This window comes from Xyrauchen texanus, chromosome 6 (assembly GCF_025860055.1).
Source record: "Xyrauchen texanus isolate HMW12.3.18 chromosome 6, RBS_HiC_50CHRs, whole genome shotgun sequence".
In the NCBI taxonomy this organism is placed as follows: domain Eukaryota; kingdom Metazoa; phylum Chordata; class Actinopteri; order Cypriniformes; family Catostomidae; genus Xyrauchen; species Xyrauchen texanus.
In genome coordinates this window covers 49,299,885-49,319,699 of record NC_068281.1, presented here as the reverse complement: position 1 = coordinate 49,319,699, position 19,815 = coordinate 49,299,885, and the positions used below count along the sequence as shown (strand labels likewise).

Below are 19,815 nucleotides of genomic sequence, written 5' to 3'. Positions count from 1 at the left end.
AAACTCTCTTGATGGAAGTAAGAGCGATCAGGAGGGCCGTCTTCAAGGAGAGGGCTTTGAGCTTGACTGAATCAAGCGGCTCGAAGGGGGGACTCTGAAGGCCAGAGAGGACCACTGAGAGATCCCAGGAGGGGAACAAGCTTGGTCGGGAAGGGTTCAACCTCCGGGTGCCTCTTAAGGAACCTGATAATCAAGTCGTGCTTACCAAGGTACTTGCCGTCTACATCGTGTCGTGGTGGGCTGTGATAGCAGCGACACACACCGTCAAGGTGGAGGGGGACAGCCTCCCCTCCAGCATCTCTGTGGGTCTTCAGATCTGGAAGAACACCAATTTGCGAACAGATGCCACTTAAGGGCATAAAGCTGCCTGGTAGTGGGAACTCTGGCTTGGTTGATCATGTCCAAGACTGCAGGTGGTAGACTACATAAGTCTTCTGCGTCCCGTCCAGGGGCCAGACGTGGAGATTCCAGAGGTTTGGGCGCGGGTGCCCCGTCCCTGAGAAAGGAGGTCCTTCCTCAGGGGAATTTGCCAGGGAGGTGCTGTTGCGATGAGCGTGAGATCTGAGAACCAGGTCCGGGTGGACCTATAAGCAGCCACCAAGGTGACCTTTTCCTCATCCTCCCTGACCTTGCACAGCCCCAGTGCAAGAACACTCACTGGGGGAAATGCGTACTTGCGCAGCCCCCGGGGCCAGCACCTCTGTGCCGAGAGGGGCCTCCGTTAGGGAGTATCAGAGTGGGCAGTGGGAGTTGTCTTGGGATGCAAAGAGATCTATCTGTGCTCTGCCGAAGCAGCCCCAAATCAGCTGGACCACCTGGGAGGTGGAGCCTCCACTTTCCGCTGAGCGAGACGTGTCGCGACAGTGCATCCGCCTTCGTGTTGCAGTCGCCAGGGATATGAGTGGCGAGCAGCGACCTGAGTCGCGGCTGACTCCAAAGGAGGAGATGGCGGGCGAGTTGTGACATGTGACAGGAGCATATGCCACCATGGCGATTTATGTACTCTACTATGGTGGTGCTGTCTGAACGGATCAAGATGTGCTTGCCCTGAATCAGCTGGAGAAACCTCCGCAGGGCAAGGAGTACAGCCAACAACTCGAAGCAGTTGATGTGCCAATGCAGGCGGGGCCCCGTCCAGGAGCTAGCGGCTGCGTGCCCGTAGCACACCCAACCCAGTTGAGAGGCATCTGTGGTGACAACGACAGGTCTGGATACCTGCTGTAGGGGGACTCCTGTCCGCAGAAAACAGAGGTCTGTCCAAGGTTTGAAAGTCTGATGGCAGGAAGGGTTGATAAACACACGTTATGTGCCGTAGCGCCATGCCCATCTCGGGACTCGAGTCTGAAGCCAGTGCTGTAGCGGTCTCATATGCATCAACCCGAGTGCTTGAAGCAAGCCAGGCACGTAAGCACTGACTGCGCATGCTCGGTTGTGAGGCGTGCTGACATTGAGACTGAGTCTAACTCCAAACCGAGAAAAGAGATGCTCTGAACCGGAAAGAGCGTGCTTATTTTCTCAGTTGACCTGAAGCCCTAAGCGGCTGTGGTCCCTGTGGGCGCATACTATCTCTGCAGAGTGCGCTAGGACGAGCCAGTCATCGAGGTAGTGGAGTATGCGGATGTCCACTTCCCGTAGCGGGGCAAGGGCTGCCTCTGCGACCTTGGTGAGGATGCAAGGGGACAGGGACAAGCCGAAGGGGAGGACCTTGTACTGATACGCCTGGCCGTCGAACGTAAACCATAAGAAGGGTCGGTGATGAGGCAGAATGGAGACGGGCTGAAAGCGCAAGCCATGCGTCTAAGCTCCGCACGAGGGGCACTAAAGGGACGATCGTTTGGACCTACCGGGTGGGGCAGCATGACCAGCAGCAGAGGGAAGAGAGAGTTAGGGGAAAGATACTGAGTAAAAGGCGGGAGGTGTCTTTTAACTTCTGCTGGAGGTCTCTCCTCTCGGTCTGGCTTGACCAATGAGAAAGGTGCAATTTCCAAGTGGGAAATGTTACTTTGTTTGGAAGCTGACTCATTTGCATGACTGGGGTTAGTTTTTAATGTGTACCCTTTATGATCTGATCAATATAGCAAGAATACAATGCATGCTATCAGAATTATATATACATACCACTTTGCAGTGTGACACACACGGTTTCATTTGATAGGAAACAAGGCAGAACTAATTGTACATTATCTGGTAGTTCTGTCATAAAGCATGCATAAAAACAGTACACAGAAAATAACAGACACTATACAAGACAAAAATGATCCTATACACAATGTCCTGGGGATATAAATGTTCATTTATAGTTTGTTTACAAAGAATTAAGAAAAGTCTGTGTTCTTGACTTTATGTCCATTTTCTATGGGGAAAAGAGTGAATCAGTCTTTCTGCATTTCTTGCTCTAGCAGGCAGCTAACCTACCCCTGCTTGGAATGTCACTGGGGGTCCACTATTTGCTGGTCCAGTGTCAGCAAAGACAGCATAAAGGCTTGATAATGATCAGAGACTTTTCTCTCGTGCAAATTCTACAAATGTCTGACTGGAATTCTTCTTATGGCCCTGAATATTTGTCTATACGCCTCCGGAACAAGCTCATATGCACGCAATATTGCTAATTTCACAGTTTCATACTTCAAACTGTCCTCTATCGAAAGAGTGGCAAAGACTTCTTGTGCCTTTCCAACCAGCCTGCACTGAAGTAAAAGAGCCCAAACACCTTTTGGCCAGTGAAGCGAAGTAGCAATGCACTCGAAAGCATTAAAATAGGAGTCAACCTCGGTCCCTCTAAAATGTGGAACCAACGTAATATGTTTACTAACATCAAATGACTTGGTTGATAGCGGTGGAACAATGGTTGGTGAGACATTAGGAATTTGAGGGAGACCTGGCTGCGCAGCCGAGCCACCCACAATCCTCATTGCCTCAAGATGCAACTGTCGCATTTTCACCTGTTTCTCCGCCTCTATCTCTAATCTGCAAATTTCTAGTCGCCACTCCATCTCAGCCTGGTGGGCCTGTGTTTTCTCTTGTGTCTCCAGTTGCAATTGGGCTAAACAGACTTTGTCACGCATCCCCTTTTGAACCTGTAGACAAAGGAGAGAACGGTTCAAATGGTGGTAACCCGGACCTGAAGTCAGTCTCCGGTTCATCCATCATTTCATCTGCACTCATCCTAGTAGGTGATCTATCCTCCACGCCAACTACCACCGCATCCTCCGCCTCTGGCAACACGAGCACATTCAACTCAACCAATCTGTCATATATGATTGACTTAATCTCCTTTATCAAAGATTGCTTAGTCACTGCAATCTGATTGCTTAGTCACTGCAATTGTCAACAAATCATCTTTCCTAAAAAAATTTAACTGTTCTAAAGCCGGGTGCTCAACAAAGTGTTGCAAATTAAATTACATTATGCCACCGCAGAATCATAGTACACTACCGTGCACTCACCACACTCCCAGTATAAAATAGCAGCATTGCCTCTGAGTGGGGTTAGATTAATTAAAATCTAAATCTGAATGTCCAGGACCAATTAAAAATATCTCGGACGAGCCCCAATTAATGTTACGACCCTCCCGTTTTATCGTTGTCTAGGTAGTAGGGACAGCGACATTGTCCCACCCAAAGCACAAAACACACCATTTATAAACTGGGAGAGGGTGAATGAGGCAGGCGGAAACAGTGTAGTAAAAGGATATACACAGATTTATTGACAATACCAACAGTGTACCATTTACAATACAAAACCATCCAGAAAGAAAAATGTGTTTTACTAATATTTCCTCCGGCCAGCACAAGTACACTGAAACAGTCCAAAAATAAGTTTACACGGTAATCACAGTCAACCAAGACATCAAGAGAGACATTCAAAAGCATTCGGAAGAATCTGAATGCGGAGCGAGCTCCTTGTGTTGGCGTCTGCGTGCCCTTTTATATGAACGCGGGCTTCCGGTTATGGGTGTAGGCATCGTGGTGACATCATCAACTCGGATGATTGGCAGTAGAGTAAACCAACCAGAATCTGCGAAAAGTGAAAGACAGAAACCAAGAGGAAAAAGAGAGAGAAAAAAAACTCCAAAAGAAATCCATTAACGTCACACAGGGACGTAACAGGGGGAACAGACATAACAGGGTTTGGTTGGGCCTACTTGGTCCTTTGCTTGTAACAGTCTTGAGACACCTGTTGGCTTATTCATTAAATAATCAAGAAACTGTATGGACAAGACTGTTCATCAATGCAGCCAAATAAATTTGCGGCGCTTTTGCGCTCTCTCCTAAGCACACAAAACGAGATACAGAAGCCGCATATATCAAGGACAGTAAAGATGGTTAAATACAAATTTGAAGCGAAATGACCACACAACCTAGGTAGTTTGGCCGGGATTTTCATGCAGGAGGTGGGAGAAAAACACAGACATTTCAGATTCAGATGACAATAAAATCACTGACTACCCCCTGTAAATGCTGAAATTACCTCAAGTCCCCATGCAAAATAATTTCAGTAGGGCTTTAGAAAATGTTTCACAGGTCAGTGATGCACAAATTAAAGTTAGCCACACTGTTTAACCACTACAGTCAGTTAAACGGTAAGTGACTCACCAGTGGTGTTGGCATGAGTGTGCACGAACAGATCGTTCTTGCTGAGGCCACCGCAGAGGAAGAGGGTTGTGATGTCATGTCCTGCCTCTTTCATGGCATCAATGATGTGTCTTGTGCCAAACTTTATATAATAGAGTGAGAATTAGTCATGCAGAATGTTTCCTTAGACAAATTGCATGTGCATTTCAGATATTTGTGTATATGTCTTACAGCAATTGCTTGCAGAGTTGCAAGATACAGCAGGGCCAAGTCATCCAAAGTTTGTGATAAAGTGAGACCAACAACCTGAGAAAACCCATCAAGTCAATATTCAAACTAAAACACATAAAATAATTACACACTACTTTTATAAATACTTTAAAAAGTAATACGATAATTTGTACGAAAACACGATAATTTGTACGAAAACACGTCACATTTCACAAAAAAAAAAAAAAAAAGATTTTTTTATTTTTTGCATAAAAAATTGCATACATTTTTACCATTAAGATTTTTTTTTTTTTTTTTTCAGATTAACATTTTTATTGGTTGCTCCTCAAACATGACACATAACAAAACATTAATGAACAGAGTCAAACATTATCCCCCTTAAACCCCAATTTTCAATTGCTTCGGTCTCTTCATGTAACCCCAAACTGACTCGATGTTCAGTGGGGGACTCTGAGGGGGCCATGCCTTCTATTCTATTCTATTTGCAAAAGGGATGTTTGGTAGTCTAAAATGTATATTACCCATTGACACAATAAAGCTGAAGATATAAATAACCATCTTAAGACAAAAATTTTGTGAAAAATCTTATGTGCAAAAACCTTTTGCACAGTAATGTATGTATAGTAAAATACATTATAATAATGAAATAATAATAAGCACATTTAAAACTATAACACCCTCTCCACTGCCTATCCCAGTGAGGCCTCCAAAAATGCCAAATTGCAGCTCTACATTTTACAAACAGCTCCCCGTTACCTAGACTTCTATACTACATCTCCTCAAATGCTGCCACCCTGCCCATCTCTGTGCACCACACCAGCCGACTTCCATCCCCTATGGATGACCTGCCTGCCGATCATAACACTGGCTAGGACCCAATTTTTTATATATCCATTCCCTATATTAATGAATGCCCAATCATCTAAAAAAACAGTCTGGGGCAAAATTATATATGAATGTCCAATCATTACACATACAACTCTGAACCCTCAACCAAAATATGCAAAACACCACCAAAAAACATGGGCTGTGTCCCAATCTTCTGATTGGCATCACCAGCAGGTGGGTGTGACTTTAAGACCAAGCCTATACAATCTAGAGGTGGTCCAACAGAATCGATGTAGAATCTTTCTCCCATAATCACTTGAGAAGTTGAAGCTCTGTCCCCCAGACTCTTAATTAGAAGGGAGTAATACTCTGATGCCTCATTGCCTTTTCCAAAAGCAGTACTCACCACTTCCAGAGTATCTGCCGCTTTAGTGGGGTGTATTCTACTCCCCAAAATAGTACAAGGCAGGTGGAATTGAGACTTGGGGATCCCAAAATGTTGAACCATATTTTCAAAGGATCTCAACACTCCACTCTCATTGTCACGATCCCTTGTCATCTGCCCCGTGTTTCGTGTTACTATCCCTTGTCATCTGCACCGTGTTTCATGTTTCGATCCCTTGTTCTCTGCCCCGGGTTTTCCATTTCACCCGTCGCCGATCAGGTTCCATGTCACGTTTTCCCTGTTGTCCGCCCCGAGTCTCACTGTCCTTGTGTAAACTACACTTCCCGCCTTTCCCGGCCCTTCTCTGCATTATTGTCCGTACCTCTCGTCTGTCTTGTCCTGCTTCCACACCAAGCATTACACTCATACAGGTCTGACCAGCAGAAAGGGGACTTATTAATACATAATTAGATATCAGCCATATGCTTGAGGCAACATTTAAATAAATGTCGGAATTAAAAACTCTTTTGTCCATACCGAGTGCAAATGCGAGATAACGGGGTGTAACTTAACCTCTAAGGTTAGTTTGATAGAAATGCTTTGCAATGGTGAAATAGGGGTAAGAACTTCTTGTTCAATATAAAACCAGGGAGGGGCTCTCTCAAGTGGAGGCCTAGCCAATGATTGTCAATCAGCCTATGTAACTTACTGAAATGTAATCTGGGACGTTTCCCATTCCAAATGAAGGCTTCGCTATGCTATCAAATTGCATGAAATAAGAGAGACATCTACAGGGATAGATTGTAGCAAGTAGTTACATTTTGGAATACAATTCATTTTAATAACATTACCTTTCCCAATCTTAGATAAATGTTAGGAAGCCCATCTGTCCACATTGCTCAAAAACCTTTTTATTAAGGGGAACCAAATTAACTCAATCAGACAAATTTGCTAGGAATAAAATGCCCAAATACTTAATGCCCTGAATGGGCCACTGGAAGTTGTCCGGCTTGAAAGCCGTTACTGGGCAGTATGCTGTCAGAGCCAAAGCTTCAGATTAGACCAATTGACTTTGTATCCTGACAATTTAGAAAAGGAATTAATAATTCTGTGGAGGCAAGGCATAGACCTAGTAGGGTCGGAGACAAATAATAAAATATCATCTGCATAAAGCAAAAGTTGGTGCGCCATACCTCCCACCACCATCCCTAGAAAATCATCCTCCTTTCTTATTGCAGCTGCTAATGGTTCCATGGCCAGACAGAGCACTAAGGGGGAAAGAGGGCCACCTTGCCCCTATCCAGAGTAATATAATCTGAAATTAATTTTAAAAAATTGTACCGCAGCTACAGGGTGTCTATAAAGTAACTTAATCCATCAAATGAAAGTTTCCCGAACCCATATATTTCAAAAATCTTAAAAAGATAATCCCATTCTACCATATCAAATGTCTTTTTGCCATCAAGTGAGATGTCAGCGACCAGAGGCTGATCAATCGCCACTGACAATATAATATTGATGAAATGCCTAATGTTATCTGAAGAGCTGCGGCCCTGAATAAACCTCACCTGATCTATATGTATAAGAGATGTCATAAATTAATAGGTTAGCCAGAATTTTTGACAATATTTTAACATCTAGCTGAATCAGGGAAATTGGACGGTAACTCTTACACTCATTTGGATCTTTGTCCTTTTTAAGAATCAGACTGATCCGGGCTTGTGTCATGTTGGCAGAAACTTTCCATTCTTTAATGATTCCATATAAATTTCTAACAGAAGTGGAGCCAGTTCTGTACCATAAGATCTAAAAAATTCAGCGGCAAAGCTACCTGGCCCCAGAGCCTTGCCTGTAACCAAGGCCTTAATTACCTCACCAAGCTCCTCCAAGTTTATCTTAGAATCAAGAGAATTGTTTTGTTCAGTCATCAGTTTAAGGAGTTCTAATGGTTCCAAAAAGTTCCTAATATCTTCATCAGTAGACAAAGACATGGAATTATAAGGATCAAGATAAAATTCTTTAAAATAATTATTAATATCTATGGCTGAGGTAAATATTTGACCACCAGCATATTTCACAGAGGGAAAGGCAGAAAACTTCCCTGCTTTGTCCCCCGACTCAAAGCATGACTGTCTTCCCTGAATAACCAAAACTTCTGTGACAAAATAGTATTATATATGTATTTCAATCGGGACATCCGGCGCTTCAGCTCTGCTTCGGCACTTTTGATATTTCCTTCCAACTCCACGAGTTCTTGTGCTTTGGATTTTTTGGTGAATGAGGCATACTGTACAATCCAGCCCCTGAGAACCATGTAACGCCATGCGAGGAGTTCCTCCCAAACCATGCCCACTGAGAATACTGAGGACCAGTTGGTCTCCATATAAACATTGATTTCAGCCTTTAATATTTGTTGGAAATCATGATTTTGCAAAAATGATACATAAAAGCACCAATCTTAATATGATTTATTTTTCTCCATATGTGGCAACACCTCTAAACACACCAGGGCGTGATCTGTGACGAAGATGTTTCCAATTGAGCAATCAACAACAGATGAAATGAGGGACTTGGATATCTAAAAGAAAATATATTATAGAATAAATCTTATGGACTGGTGAAAAGAATGTATAGTCCTTACCAGATGGATTCAAAAGTCTCCAAATATCTGTATGACCAAGATTTTTACACATCCACATCAATGTTGCTCTAGGGGACTTACACACTTTTGCTTCAGTATGATCAAGGACTGAGACCATCAATAGATTGAAGTCTCCTCCCAAAATTATATCATGCGGAGTGCCAGCGGCTTGCAACATCCCTTCAAGATCTATAAAAAGCCCTAATCAGCATTAGGTGCATAAATATTAGCCAAAATCAACCTTTGCCCCTGAATTTATGCTAAACAATAACGACTCTTCCTAATTTATCTTTACTCTGTTTGTGACATTTGAATTGTTGATGTTTACTTATCAATATAATGACTCCCCTGCTCTTACTTTAGCCAGCACTAAAGAAAACATGCCCACCCCATATCATCCAAAAATTATCAGCTTCCTGCGGGGAAAGATGTGTTTCTTGACGAAACACTATATCATATTTCTTTCATTTAAGAAAAGAAATAACCTTCCTTCTTTTTATGGGGTGCCCCAACCCATTCACATTGCACGTGGAGGGAGACAATCCACTCATAATAACATTTGATATTTTGAGGAGTCACGTAACGCCATGCGAGGAGTGTAAATGATGAGCTCTGCGTACTTTGCTAGTTTTTAGTTATTTCTGTGCTATAATCCGGTGAGATTTGATACACCCTGCTACATAGTTGCTCTTTGAAGTCAATACGTCAAAAAATTCGGGCTCTGGATATATAAAAAGACTTTACCTGCTCCAGCTGAAGCCTGCAAACCGGGGACTCGATTAGAATGGTTCAGCGGAAGAATTCCAGCGTCAATTGTTCAAAATATTTGTGATGCTGATGAAAGATGTTGCTGAATTAGAAGATCTCGCTGTAATATGTTGATTGATTACGGTGATGGAAACAGTTGGCAGATGTTGAGAAGCGGATCGATTATCTGGAGTCATCGGAGAGGGAATTATCTGACAATCCACTGGCGACCAAAGTTGATTTGAAACACATTCTTGAAAAACTTGAAAGATCTTCAGAATAGGAGGAGCAAAGGAAAGCTTTCTTGGAAGAATCGCAATATTTTCTTGTTCCCAGACTTTGCAAATTCATCAAGAGAGAAACGTGATCGATTTAAGGAATGCAAGAAACACTTACATCAATGGAAGTTCGATTTGCACTCGAAGGCCAAACGGAGTATACATGGATGTCCACAAAGTATTGCTAAGGATGTCCACAAAGTATTTTTAGGCCCCAAGCAAGCACTATCCTTCATAAAAACATTGAGTAAATGAGTGAGTGAGCCTTTTGATGTTTCTCATATGAGTGGATTGACTCACTGTACTAACTCTGGCTTTGAGGAAGCTGGGCGCCATTTTTGTTTCTTTTTGTGTTGGTTCAACCAAGCGGCTGCAATTTGTTTTGTGGAATAACACTTCTACTTCAAGAAACTTTTGCATTGACGGAAGATTGCTTTAACACTGAAGTTCCCGGCCAGTGATAAGGATGACTGCAAAATATCTACATGCCTACAATAAGTGATGTCTTTTATAGAGTGTATGGACTTAGGAAATCATGGTGTGTTTCTTATGTGGAACCGCCTGTTTAGTGGAAAAACACTCCTTTGAGACAGCTGTGGATGAATCTGCTTGTTCTTTGTTCTAATGCCTTCTAAATGCCTGGAGTTTGTTTACAAACTATTTTTTTGTTATGTCATTTTGACTCACAAAATGTGTGCAGAAGCACAGCTTGAGTAATCAGATGGCAAAGCTGTCACAGGGACTCTCAAAGGCATGCATGGACTGTTTGAGTTTAGAGGGATTGACGGCAGTTGGCGCTACAATTAAAATTTCTGGAACAGATTAATGATAAAGTAGGAAGAGTCATTATTGTTTTATCCGAAATTCAGGGGCAAAGGTTGATTTTGGCTATATTTACACAGATAATACTGATGATCAGGGCTTTTTTTTATAGATCTTGAAGGGATGTTGGCACCCCTCATGAAATAATATTGGGAGGAGACTTTAATCTATTGATGAACTCAGTCCTTGATCATAGTGAAGTAAAAGTGTGTAAGCCCCCTACAGCAACATTGACACACATGATGTGTAAAAATCTTGGTCTTACAGATATTTGGAGACTTTTAAACCCATCTGGTAGAGACTACACATTTTTTTCATCAGTCCATAAGATTTATTCTACAATAGATTTTTTTTATTTTTATCTCTGAATCCCTCATTTCATCTGTTATTGATTGCTCAATTGGAAACATCTTAGTCTCAGATCACGCCCTGGTGAGTTTAGAGGTGTTGCCACATACAGAGAAAAATAAATCATATAGTTGTATCCATTTTGCAAAATTCTGATTTCCAACGAATGCTAAAGGCTGAAATCAATGATTATATGGAGACCAACTGGTCCTCAGTATTCTCTGTGGACGATGCTTGGGAGGCACTTAAGGAAGTTCTTAGGGGTCAGATCATACAGTATCTGCATTCAACAAAAAATCCAAAGCACGAGAACTCGTGGAGTTGAAAGGAAATATTCAAAGTATTTCCTGAAGAAGGTGGTTTGGCTATTCAGGGCAAGACAGTCATACTTTGAGTCGGGGGACAAAGCCGGAAAACTTTTGGCTAGATAAATAAAACAGAGAGTCTTTTTCTACCATCCCTCAATGAAGAGGGATTTGATATTAATAATGCTATCTTCGTCTACTGATGAAGATATTAGAAACTGTGTCAGGGTGGAGGGTGGGGCCGGGTCATGATTCCGCCCACCTGGCCCCAAATTAGGCTGATGAAGCCCGAGAGGGATAAAGGCAACTGGAGATGGCAGTACGACAGAGAGGGAGTTTCGGGCAGCTGTCCGACACCTGTGTGTGTGTTTGTCTTTTTGGTTCAGCTTTGTATTAAACTATTATTTATATTATCAAGCCGGTTCTAGCCTCCTCCTTTCTATTGAACTCGAGGAGGGATGTGCCGTAGTACATTCCTAGTCACTACCATCCACCCTAGACCCCGTCCGTCCACCGTGTTTTTTTTGGTTTGGTATGATCCCAGTTACATTTACATTTATGCATTTAAATGTAATGCTTTTATCCAAAGCGACTAACAGTGCACTTACTACAGGGACAATCCCCCCCGGAGCAACCTGGAATTAAGTGCCTTGCTCAAGGACACAATGGTGGCGGCCGTGGGGCTTGAACCAGTGACCTTCTGATTAACAAATATGTGCTTTAGCCCACTACACCACCACCCCTGAGTTACTGGGTGTAGGTACCACATTTTTTGTTTTTATTGTTTCCCTAACCTTGTACCCTCACTGATCCAGGTAGATGGGGATGACCTGCCAGCAGACAGGGCGGAAGGCACGTCTTCCACTGGCCCAACAGTGCATTACATATTTGGGCATTTTTCCCAGCAAATTTGTGCGAATAGTCAATTTAGTTAATTTTGACCCCTTAATAAAAAGGTTTGAGCAATGTGGGCAGGTGGGCTTCATTACATTTATCTACGATTGGGAAAGGTTAATGTTATTAACATGAATCATATTCCAAAATTCAACTACCTACTACAGTCTCTCCCCATTGAAGTTCCCCTCTTTTATTTTAAACATTTTGATAGTATTGCTAAATCCTTTATCTGGAATGGTAAACGTCCTCGGATGCATTTTAATAAGTTACACAGGCCAGTTGACAAAGGTGGGTTAGGTCTCCCCAAGATTTTGTATTACTATTATGCTTTTGGTCTCAGACATTTGCCACATTGGTCGCTTCCACCTGAGAGAGCACCTCCCTGGTTCATTATTGAACAGGACGTCCTTGCCCCAATCTTGCCATTGCAAAGTCTTTCTACCAAGTTGCCCGGAGAAGTAAAAGACACATCCTGTTATCTCACACATGCATTTAGTGTGGACAAAGGTTTCTTGCATGTTCAATTCGGACATTTATCTGAGCGTTGCCGCTACTATTTGGTTAAACCTGAAATTGTGCATTAACAAGTCCCCTTTCTGCTGGACAGAATGGAATGGGAGGGGTGGTACTACGCTGGGTGACCTATATGAAAAATGGAGTGTTGAGATCTTTTAAAAATATTATACAGCATTTTGGGATTTCCAGATCTCAATTCTTTAGGTACAGCTGCGCCATTTACTCTGTAATACGTGTAGTACGCAGCCCCCTAAAGCAGCACACACTATTGAGATGTTGCTTGCTGCTTTTAGAAAAGGTCATGAAGCTTCAGCGTACTATTCCTGGCTAATTCAGAGGCTAGTGGATGGGGTTTTAACATCTCTTTAAGAAGTTATGAGAGAGAGACTTAAATTTAATACTAGAAGATGGAGAATGTGGTAGGATTTTTATCGAAGTCTATGTCAAGGTATGCAAGGTTGCGCCTCATTCAATTTAAGATTCTGCATAATTTCTAATGGACCGCTCTAGACTGTTTATGTGTATTTAAGGCTTGGCCTTAAAGACACACCTACTTGCTGGTGATGCCAGTTGGAGGATGGGGACATAGACCATGTTTGTTGAGATTCAGGAGTTTTGGTCGGGGGTTCAGAGTTTTGTCTGTGAGGTCTTGGGCACTCAGATTTTATTCTGCCCCAGACTTTGTATTTTGGGTGATGGGGCAGTGTAATGACTTGTGAGGAACAGGAGGAGGCAGACGAGTGGTTAGGATCCAAGAGCGGTTTTATTGAATAAGCACAAAAATAAACAAATTCAGGAACAAAGTAAAAGGTCCACGATGGGAAAACACCAACTAAGAATACCGGATTAAACACAGGAGGGGTGCGGGAGTGGCTGAGCAGCGCACATCCACGGAGGGTAGGGTAAACCCGAAACAACAGGAGGGTAACCTCGAAAGAACAGACAGACTGGCAGGGAACACAAACGGAGAGAGAGCGAGTCACAACAGACATGAGCGAGAACATGGAACGTCAACGCACGACAATAGGAAGGGAAAACAGCGGGGTTTAAATAAAGAGACACGGTGATGACAAAATGACAGACAGGTGCAGACAATAACACACTGACAGGGCCGGAAACGACGGGAAGAAGGGAAGTGTAGTTCACACACGGACAGTGAGACTCAGGCGGGCAACAAGGAAGACATGACCGGGAGCGTGAACGGTAAAACAGAAAACACGGGTGGACAACAAGGTAGCGTGACATGGAAAGTGACTAGTGACGGGTGAAACAGAAAACACGGGCGGACAACACGAAACACAGTGCAGACGACGCAAAACACAGTGCAGGTGACACGAAACATGGTGCGGGTGACACGAAACCGTGACATAATACCCCCTCAAAAAGACTGGATTCCAGACGGTCCTAAAACAAAAAACAATAAAAATGAACGAAGAACCCAGGAGAGAGGGAGTTGACTCAGGGGCAGGCAAATAAACCATGGGGGACACAAGGGGCGTTGAGACAGACTACGGGGGTACAAAGGGCAGACAGGGGGACCGGGGTGGCACAAGGGACACAGAGACTGACCACGGGGGTACAAGGGGCAGACAGGCAGACCAGGGGGGCCGAGAGGGCTGGAAAGCAGTCTATGGGGGTGTGTGAAGGGGACCGTGCCCGGTGGCCTGGGGGCGTCAACCGGGCAGGGGCAGGTTCAGGAGGCCTGGAAGGCGGCCACAATGTGGGGATAGGCCTGAGGGGCTCGGGAGCTGGCCACGAGGCGAGCACCAGATTAGGGGGTCTGGGAGCTGGCCATGGGGCAGGAGATGGTTTGGGTGGCCTGGGAGCTGGCCTCTGGGCAGGGACCGGAACAGGAGACCTGGGAGGTGGCCGCAGGACAGAGGCAGGCGGAGCCGTGTGAGGCGGAGCCAAGGAGGACTTCGGAGGCGGAGCCGTAGAAGACTTGGGAGGCGACGCCGAAGGAGGCGTAGGCAGGGCCATGGGGGGCTCAGGAGGCTGACCCGAGGAAGGCACAAGAGGCGGGCCGAGGGAGGCGATTGCGTAGAAGGCCCAGGAAGTGGTGCCGAGGGAGGCTCAGGAGGCGGACCCGTGGTAGGCGGGGCCAAGGAGGACTTAGAAGGCGGAGCCGTAGAAGACTTGTGAGGCGGCGCCAAGGACTGCTCAGGGGGCGACGCCGAGGATGGCTCGGGAGGCGGAGCTTGGGAAGGCACCGGAGGCGGAGCCGAAGGAGGCTTCGGAGGCCGAGCCGGGAGTGGCGGAGCCGGGAAGGACCTAGGAAGCGTCGGAGGCGAGGCTGAGGGAGGCTTCGGGGGCGGAGCTGAGGATGGCTCTAGCGGCGGAGCCAGGAGAGCCGGGAGAGGTGGCGCCGTAGGAGGCTCTTCAGGTGGTGTGCTGGAAGGCTTTGGAGGCGGAGCCGAGGAAGGTGGCGCCGTAGGGGCCTCTAGAGGCAAGGCCCTAGGAGGCTCTGGAGGCAGAGCCGCGCGAGGCGGAGCGGCCGGAGGCTGAGCCGTAGGAGGCGGAGCCGAGGGAGGCGTAGCCGTAGAATGCTCTAGAGGAGGAGCCCTAGAAGGCTCTGGGGTCTCTGGGAGCAGAGCCGTAGGAGGCTCTGGGGGCGGAGCCGAAGGAGGCTCGGGGGAGCGGAGCCCTGGAAGGCTCGGGGGCGGAGCCCTGGAAGGCTCGAGAGGCTTGAGAGGCAGAGCCCTGGAAGGCTTGAGAGGCGGGGCCCTGGAAGGCTCGAGAGGCGGAGCCGTAGGAGGCTCGGGGGCGGAGCCTTGGAAGGCTCGAGAGGCTTGAGAGGCGGAGCCCTGGAAGGCTCGGGAGGAGGAGCCCTGGAAGACTCGGTCGAGGCTACAGGCACTGGCTCACTGACCTCTGGTGCGACAGGCACTGGCTCACTGACCTCTGGGGCGACAGGCACTGGCTGGTTGACCGTGGTATGTGCTGGCTTGGGTTCGCTGGGCGCTGAGTGCAGAGCCACGGGGGGTTTAGGGCACGGGGCTGCGGCAGGCGGAGGCTGGAGAGCAGAGGCCTTTCCCCTTCTTCTCTTCCTCCGGGCTGATGCGACTGGCGACGCTGGAACCTGGTCGGCGTGGCTTCAGGCTCGCTGGCCGTGGCTGGCAAGGGCTCAGGCTCAATGACCATGGTTGACGAGGGCTCGCAGACCGGGGCAGGCGTGGGCTCTGGCTCGCAGTCCAGGGCAGGCGTGGGCTCTGGCTAGCAGACCGGGGCAGGCGTGGGCTCTGGCTAGCAGACCGGGGCAGGCGTGGCTCTGGCTCGCAGACCGGGGTAGGCGTGACAGGTTGAGCCCGGGACAGCTAAAGGGTCTCCACAGTGGGTGGAGAGGTAGGGTCCTTCTCAGCAAGGCCCACAGTGAATGATGAGCCGCACAACAATAAGATCACCTCCAGGTAGTCGTGGAAAGTCCAGCCGCGCGATGCCGGCGGCAGCTGTTCCTTCAGCCAGCCACTCAGGTTGTCTCTGAAGAAGACCACAAGGGAGGAGTCTGGGAAGTCCGCGACAGTCGCCAGACTAAGGAAGTCGCGGATGTGGGCCTCAATAAAATAGGACGGTATTCTTGTTTTAAACAGAGCAGGTGGTATCTGGCTCGTAAAATCGCTGGACCATGGTGGTCGTGCATTCTGTAATGACGTGTGAGGAACAGGAGGAGGCAGACGAGTGGTTAGGATCCAAGAGCGGTTTTATTGAATAAGGACAAAAATAAACAAACTCAGGAACAAAGTAAAAGGTCCACGAAAACACCAACTAAGAATACCGGATTAAACACAGGAGGGATGCTGAGCAGCGCACATCCACGGAGGGTAGGGTAAACCTAAAACGACAGGAGGGTAACCTCGAAAGAACAGACAGACTGGCAGGGAACACAAACGGAGAGAGCGAGTCACAACAGACATGAGCGAGAACATGGAACGTCAACGCACAACAATAGGAAACAGCAGGGTTTAAATAAAGAGACGAAAGATGACAAAATGACAGACAGGTGCAGACAATAACACACTGACAGGGCCGGAAACGACGGGAAGAAGGGAAGTGTAGTTCACACACGGACAGTGAGACTCAGGCGGGCAACAAGGAAGACATGACCGGGAGCGTGAACGGTAAAACAGAAAACACGGATGGACAACAAGGGAGCGTGACATGGAAAGTGACTAGTAACGGGTGAAACAGAAAACACGGGGCGGACAACACGAAACACGGTGCAGACGACGCGAAACATGGTGCAGATGACGCAAAACACAGTGCAGGTGACACGAAACATGGTGTGGGTGACACGAAACCGTGACAGGCAGGTATTAATATAATAAATAAACACATAAAAAATGGGTCCTTACCTGTGTGATGATCGGCAGGCAGGTGATACTCGGGGTATGGAAGTCACCGGGTGCACCCTCATTTCAGAGTGATGGCTTTTGAGGAGATATCTCATAGACTACAGGGCAGGTTGGGTGATTATGGCAGGAAGTTGGGCACTTATTTGGCCTTCTTGGGGGGTTGAGGGGGAGGAGTAGTGGAGAGGGACAATTTGGTAATTTCTGTAATTAATGTGTGATATCTTCTATTTTCAGTTGGTTAATTTCTTTGTCTTTTTATGTCAGAGTATTTTCTCTGAACTGCATGTTTATATGTGTATCTGTTGTTATTTAATGCCTGACCACTGGGATGTATGTGGGGTACCTGCCGCATCACAAACTTGTTTAGGCATGGGCTGAGATGTCGACTCAAGGGCATAAGAGCCCGGAGTAGCAAAGCATCTAACCCATAAAGTTCGATGAATGTGTGCGAAGAGAACCCTATCGCACCACAAACTTGTCATAAAAACTGATGAATGTGAGCGGAGAGGACCAGCCTGCCGCATCACAAACTTGTCCAGACATGAGTTTGAGATGTCGACTCAAGGGCATAAGAGCCCGGAGTGGCAGAACATCCCTACTATAAAAATCTAATGAATGTGTGCGGAGAGGACAACCTGCAGCATCACAAACTTGCTGCAGAGGGAGACCTCTAGCCAATGTTTTAGAGGAGGAGAGCCCTCTGGTAGAGTGTGCCCTAAAACCTACTAGCGAAGCTTGACCGCGCCTCGTAGGCCTGGGCAATAATGAGGATGCCTCTTTGAGGACACCCCGCCCACCAAGCCGTGGCAAACCGCAGTGGCCACATAGAACCTGGCAGTGGCGAGGCAAGTGCCCGCTGACAGTTCTTTCTACAGAAAATCCAGAACTGAAGCAAACTGGCAGTTAGCTGGTTCTGTAATAAGAACTTTAGTAGATGGAAACACATGCAGGTGCATTTGTGCTTTGAATGCGTTACTACGATCAGCCCCTCCATGGGGTTGCTGGGCGACTCGGGGAGAAGTAGAGGAGACATTGCGCTATCAACAGAGGCGAAGAGGTCCTCTTCTGCCCTGTAAAATCTACCCAGATCAGTTCCAAGTGGAGGGAGCCCTAGCACTTGAAATGGTCTCGATAACCTCAAGAGAAAACCCTGTGAACCTCATTCGGTACCCTTAGGGGCCAGACATGAAAGGTTTCACAATTCGGGCCAAGGATGAGAAGGTCCTCCCTGTTTGGAATCGCCCAAGGCGAGCGGTTGAGGAGAGGAATTAACTCTGAGAAACATATCCTGTTCGGCCAGCGCAGCGCCATTAATAGGAGGCAAGACCCTTGCTGGTGAACACTGCCAAGACTCCCGGGAGCAGAGAAACCGGGGAAAGAAACGCATACAGACGCATTCTGGGTCATGTATGTGTCTTAACATCCAGACCCAAGGGGGCTGGGTGATTTCAGGGAGAAGTAGAGGAGACATTGCGCTATTCATAGAGGCGAAGAGGTCCTCTTCTGCCCTAAGATCTCACCCAAACTTGTTCCAAGTGGAAAAAGCTTGGCATTTAAAAAGGTCTCGATAACCTCAGGAGAGAGCCCTGTGTCCCTCAGTTGGTACCCTTAGGGGCCAAACATGAAAGATTCCACAGCTCGGGGCAGGGATGAAATATTTCCCCGTGCCTGAGATAGAAGATCCTTCCTCTTCGGAATCGCCCAAGGTGAGCCGTCGAGGGAAGAAATTCGCTCCGAGAACCAAGCCCTGTTTGGACAGTGCGGTGCTATCAGTAAGAGGCAAAAACCCTTGCTGGCGAACTCTGGCCAACTACTACCTTAGGGTGGAGCTCTTAACTCCCCCGTTGGTATTTTCTGTCTGGACAGTAAATCTGCTCCCAAATACGGGCATCCAGGGATATAACTGACCTGGTGACAGGAGCTTGCCCTGGGCCCTAAGGAGAATCCGACGTGTCAGAAATACAGCTGACAGGAACGTGGATCTCCTTGATGATTTATGTAAGAGGCTACCGCTGTATTGTCCACCCGCACCAAGACATGGCAGACTCAGGAGGAGGTATTTCAGGGCCAGAAATACAGCAATCAACCCGAGACAGTGACTGTGACAACCGAGCTGACGACCCTCCTATCCCCTTAAGCTGGACGACCACTTAAGGCCGCTACCCCACCCATCAGGGAGGCATCTGTCGTTAGCAGCCTGCGACAACAAGACGCACCTAGAGTGGGACCCAAGGCAGAAAACCGGGGTCTGAACCACATAGAAAGGGAACGAAGCCTGAGGCGCGTAACCCTATTTAGCCTAGGGGTTTTGGCCCTTGGAAGAAAACCCCTGGCTTTTGGCCACAACAAAAACGGTCTCATGAGCAGAAGGTCCAGAGTGATCACCGTGGACGCGGTCGCCCTGAGACCTGGAAATCGTTGATACTGATAACAGTGCAACCTTGACCTAGCCTGACTTTGCTCAGGGTGATCTGAATGGACTCAATACTAGCGGGAGACAGTTGTGCCCACATTGTGATTGAACTCCATACGATGCCCTGATAGACAGTGTTCTGAGTGGGAGAGAGGACGCTTTTCTTGGCGTTGAGCCTTAACCCCAGAAAACAGATGAGCTAAGACGATGTCCCTGTGCTGAACTGCCAGTTCCTGGAACTGTGCTAGGATCAGCCAGTCGTCTACATAATTCAGAATGCAGATGCCCCGGAGTCTCAAGGAGCCAGCGCTACATCATGCATTGTGAATGTGCGGGTAAAAAGGGCTAGGCTGAAAGTACCTGACCCTGGAAGACTTCGACCCCGGAAGTGAACCTCAGGAACTTTCCATGTTGTGGCAGAACTTCTAAATGAAGTATAGAAGTGCGTCATAAGATCGATGGTGACCAGCCAAACGAGTTG

General features: G+C 46.8%; 1 protein-coding gene across 4 annotated transcripts in view; it reads right to left on the bottom strand.

Moving 5' to 3' along the window:
- fggy (FGGY carbohydrate kinase domain containing) overlaps window positions 1-19,815 on the bottom strand; it is a 62,352-nt gene that overhangs the window by 14,715 nt on the left and 27,822 nt on the right. For 3 of the 4 annotated variants that reach the window (XM_052127896.1, XM_052127898.1, XM_052127897.1), the window contains 2 exons: window positions 4,806-4,880; window positions 4,596-4,716 (listed from right to left, as the gene is read on the bottom strand). The exons of the other annotated variant lie outside the window; for it this stretch is intronic. In XM_052127896.1, the coding sequence (XP_051983856.1) occupies window positions 4,596-4,716; window positions 4,806-4,880 (196 nt within the window). The remainder of the gene's footprint in view (window positions 1-4,595; window positions 4,717-4,805; window positions 4,881-19,815) is intronic. 4 annotated transcript variants of the gene reach the window in all.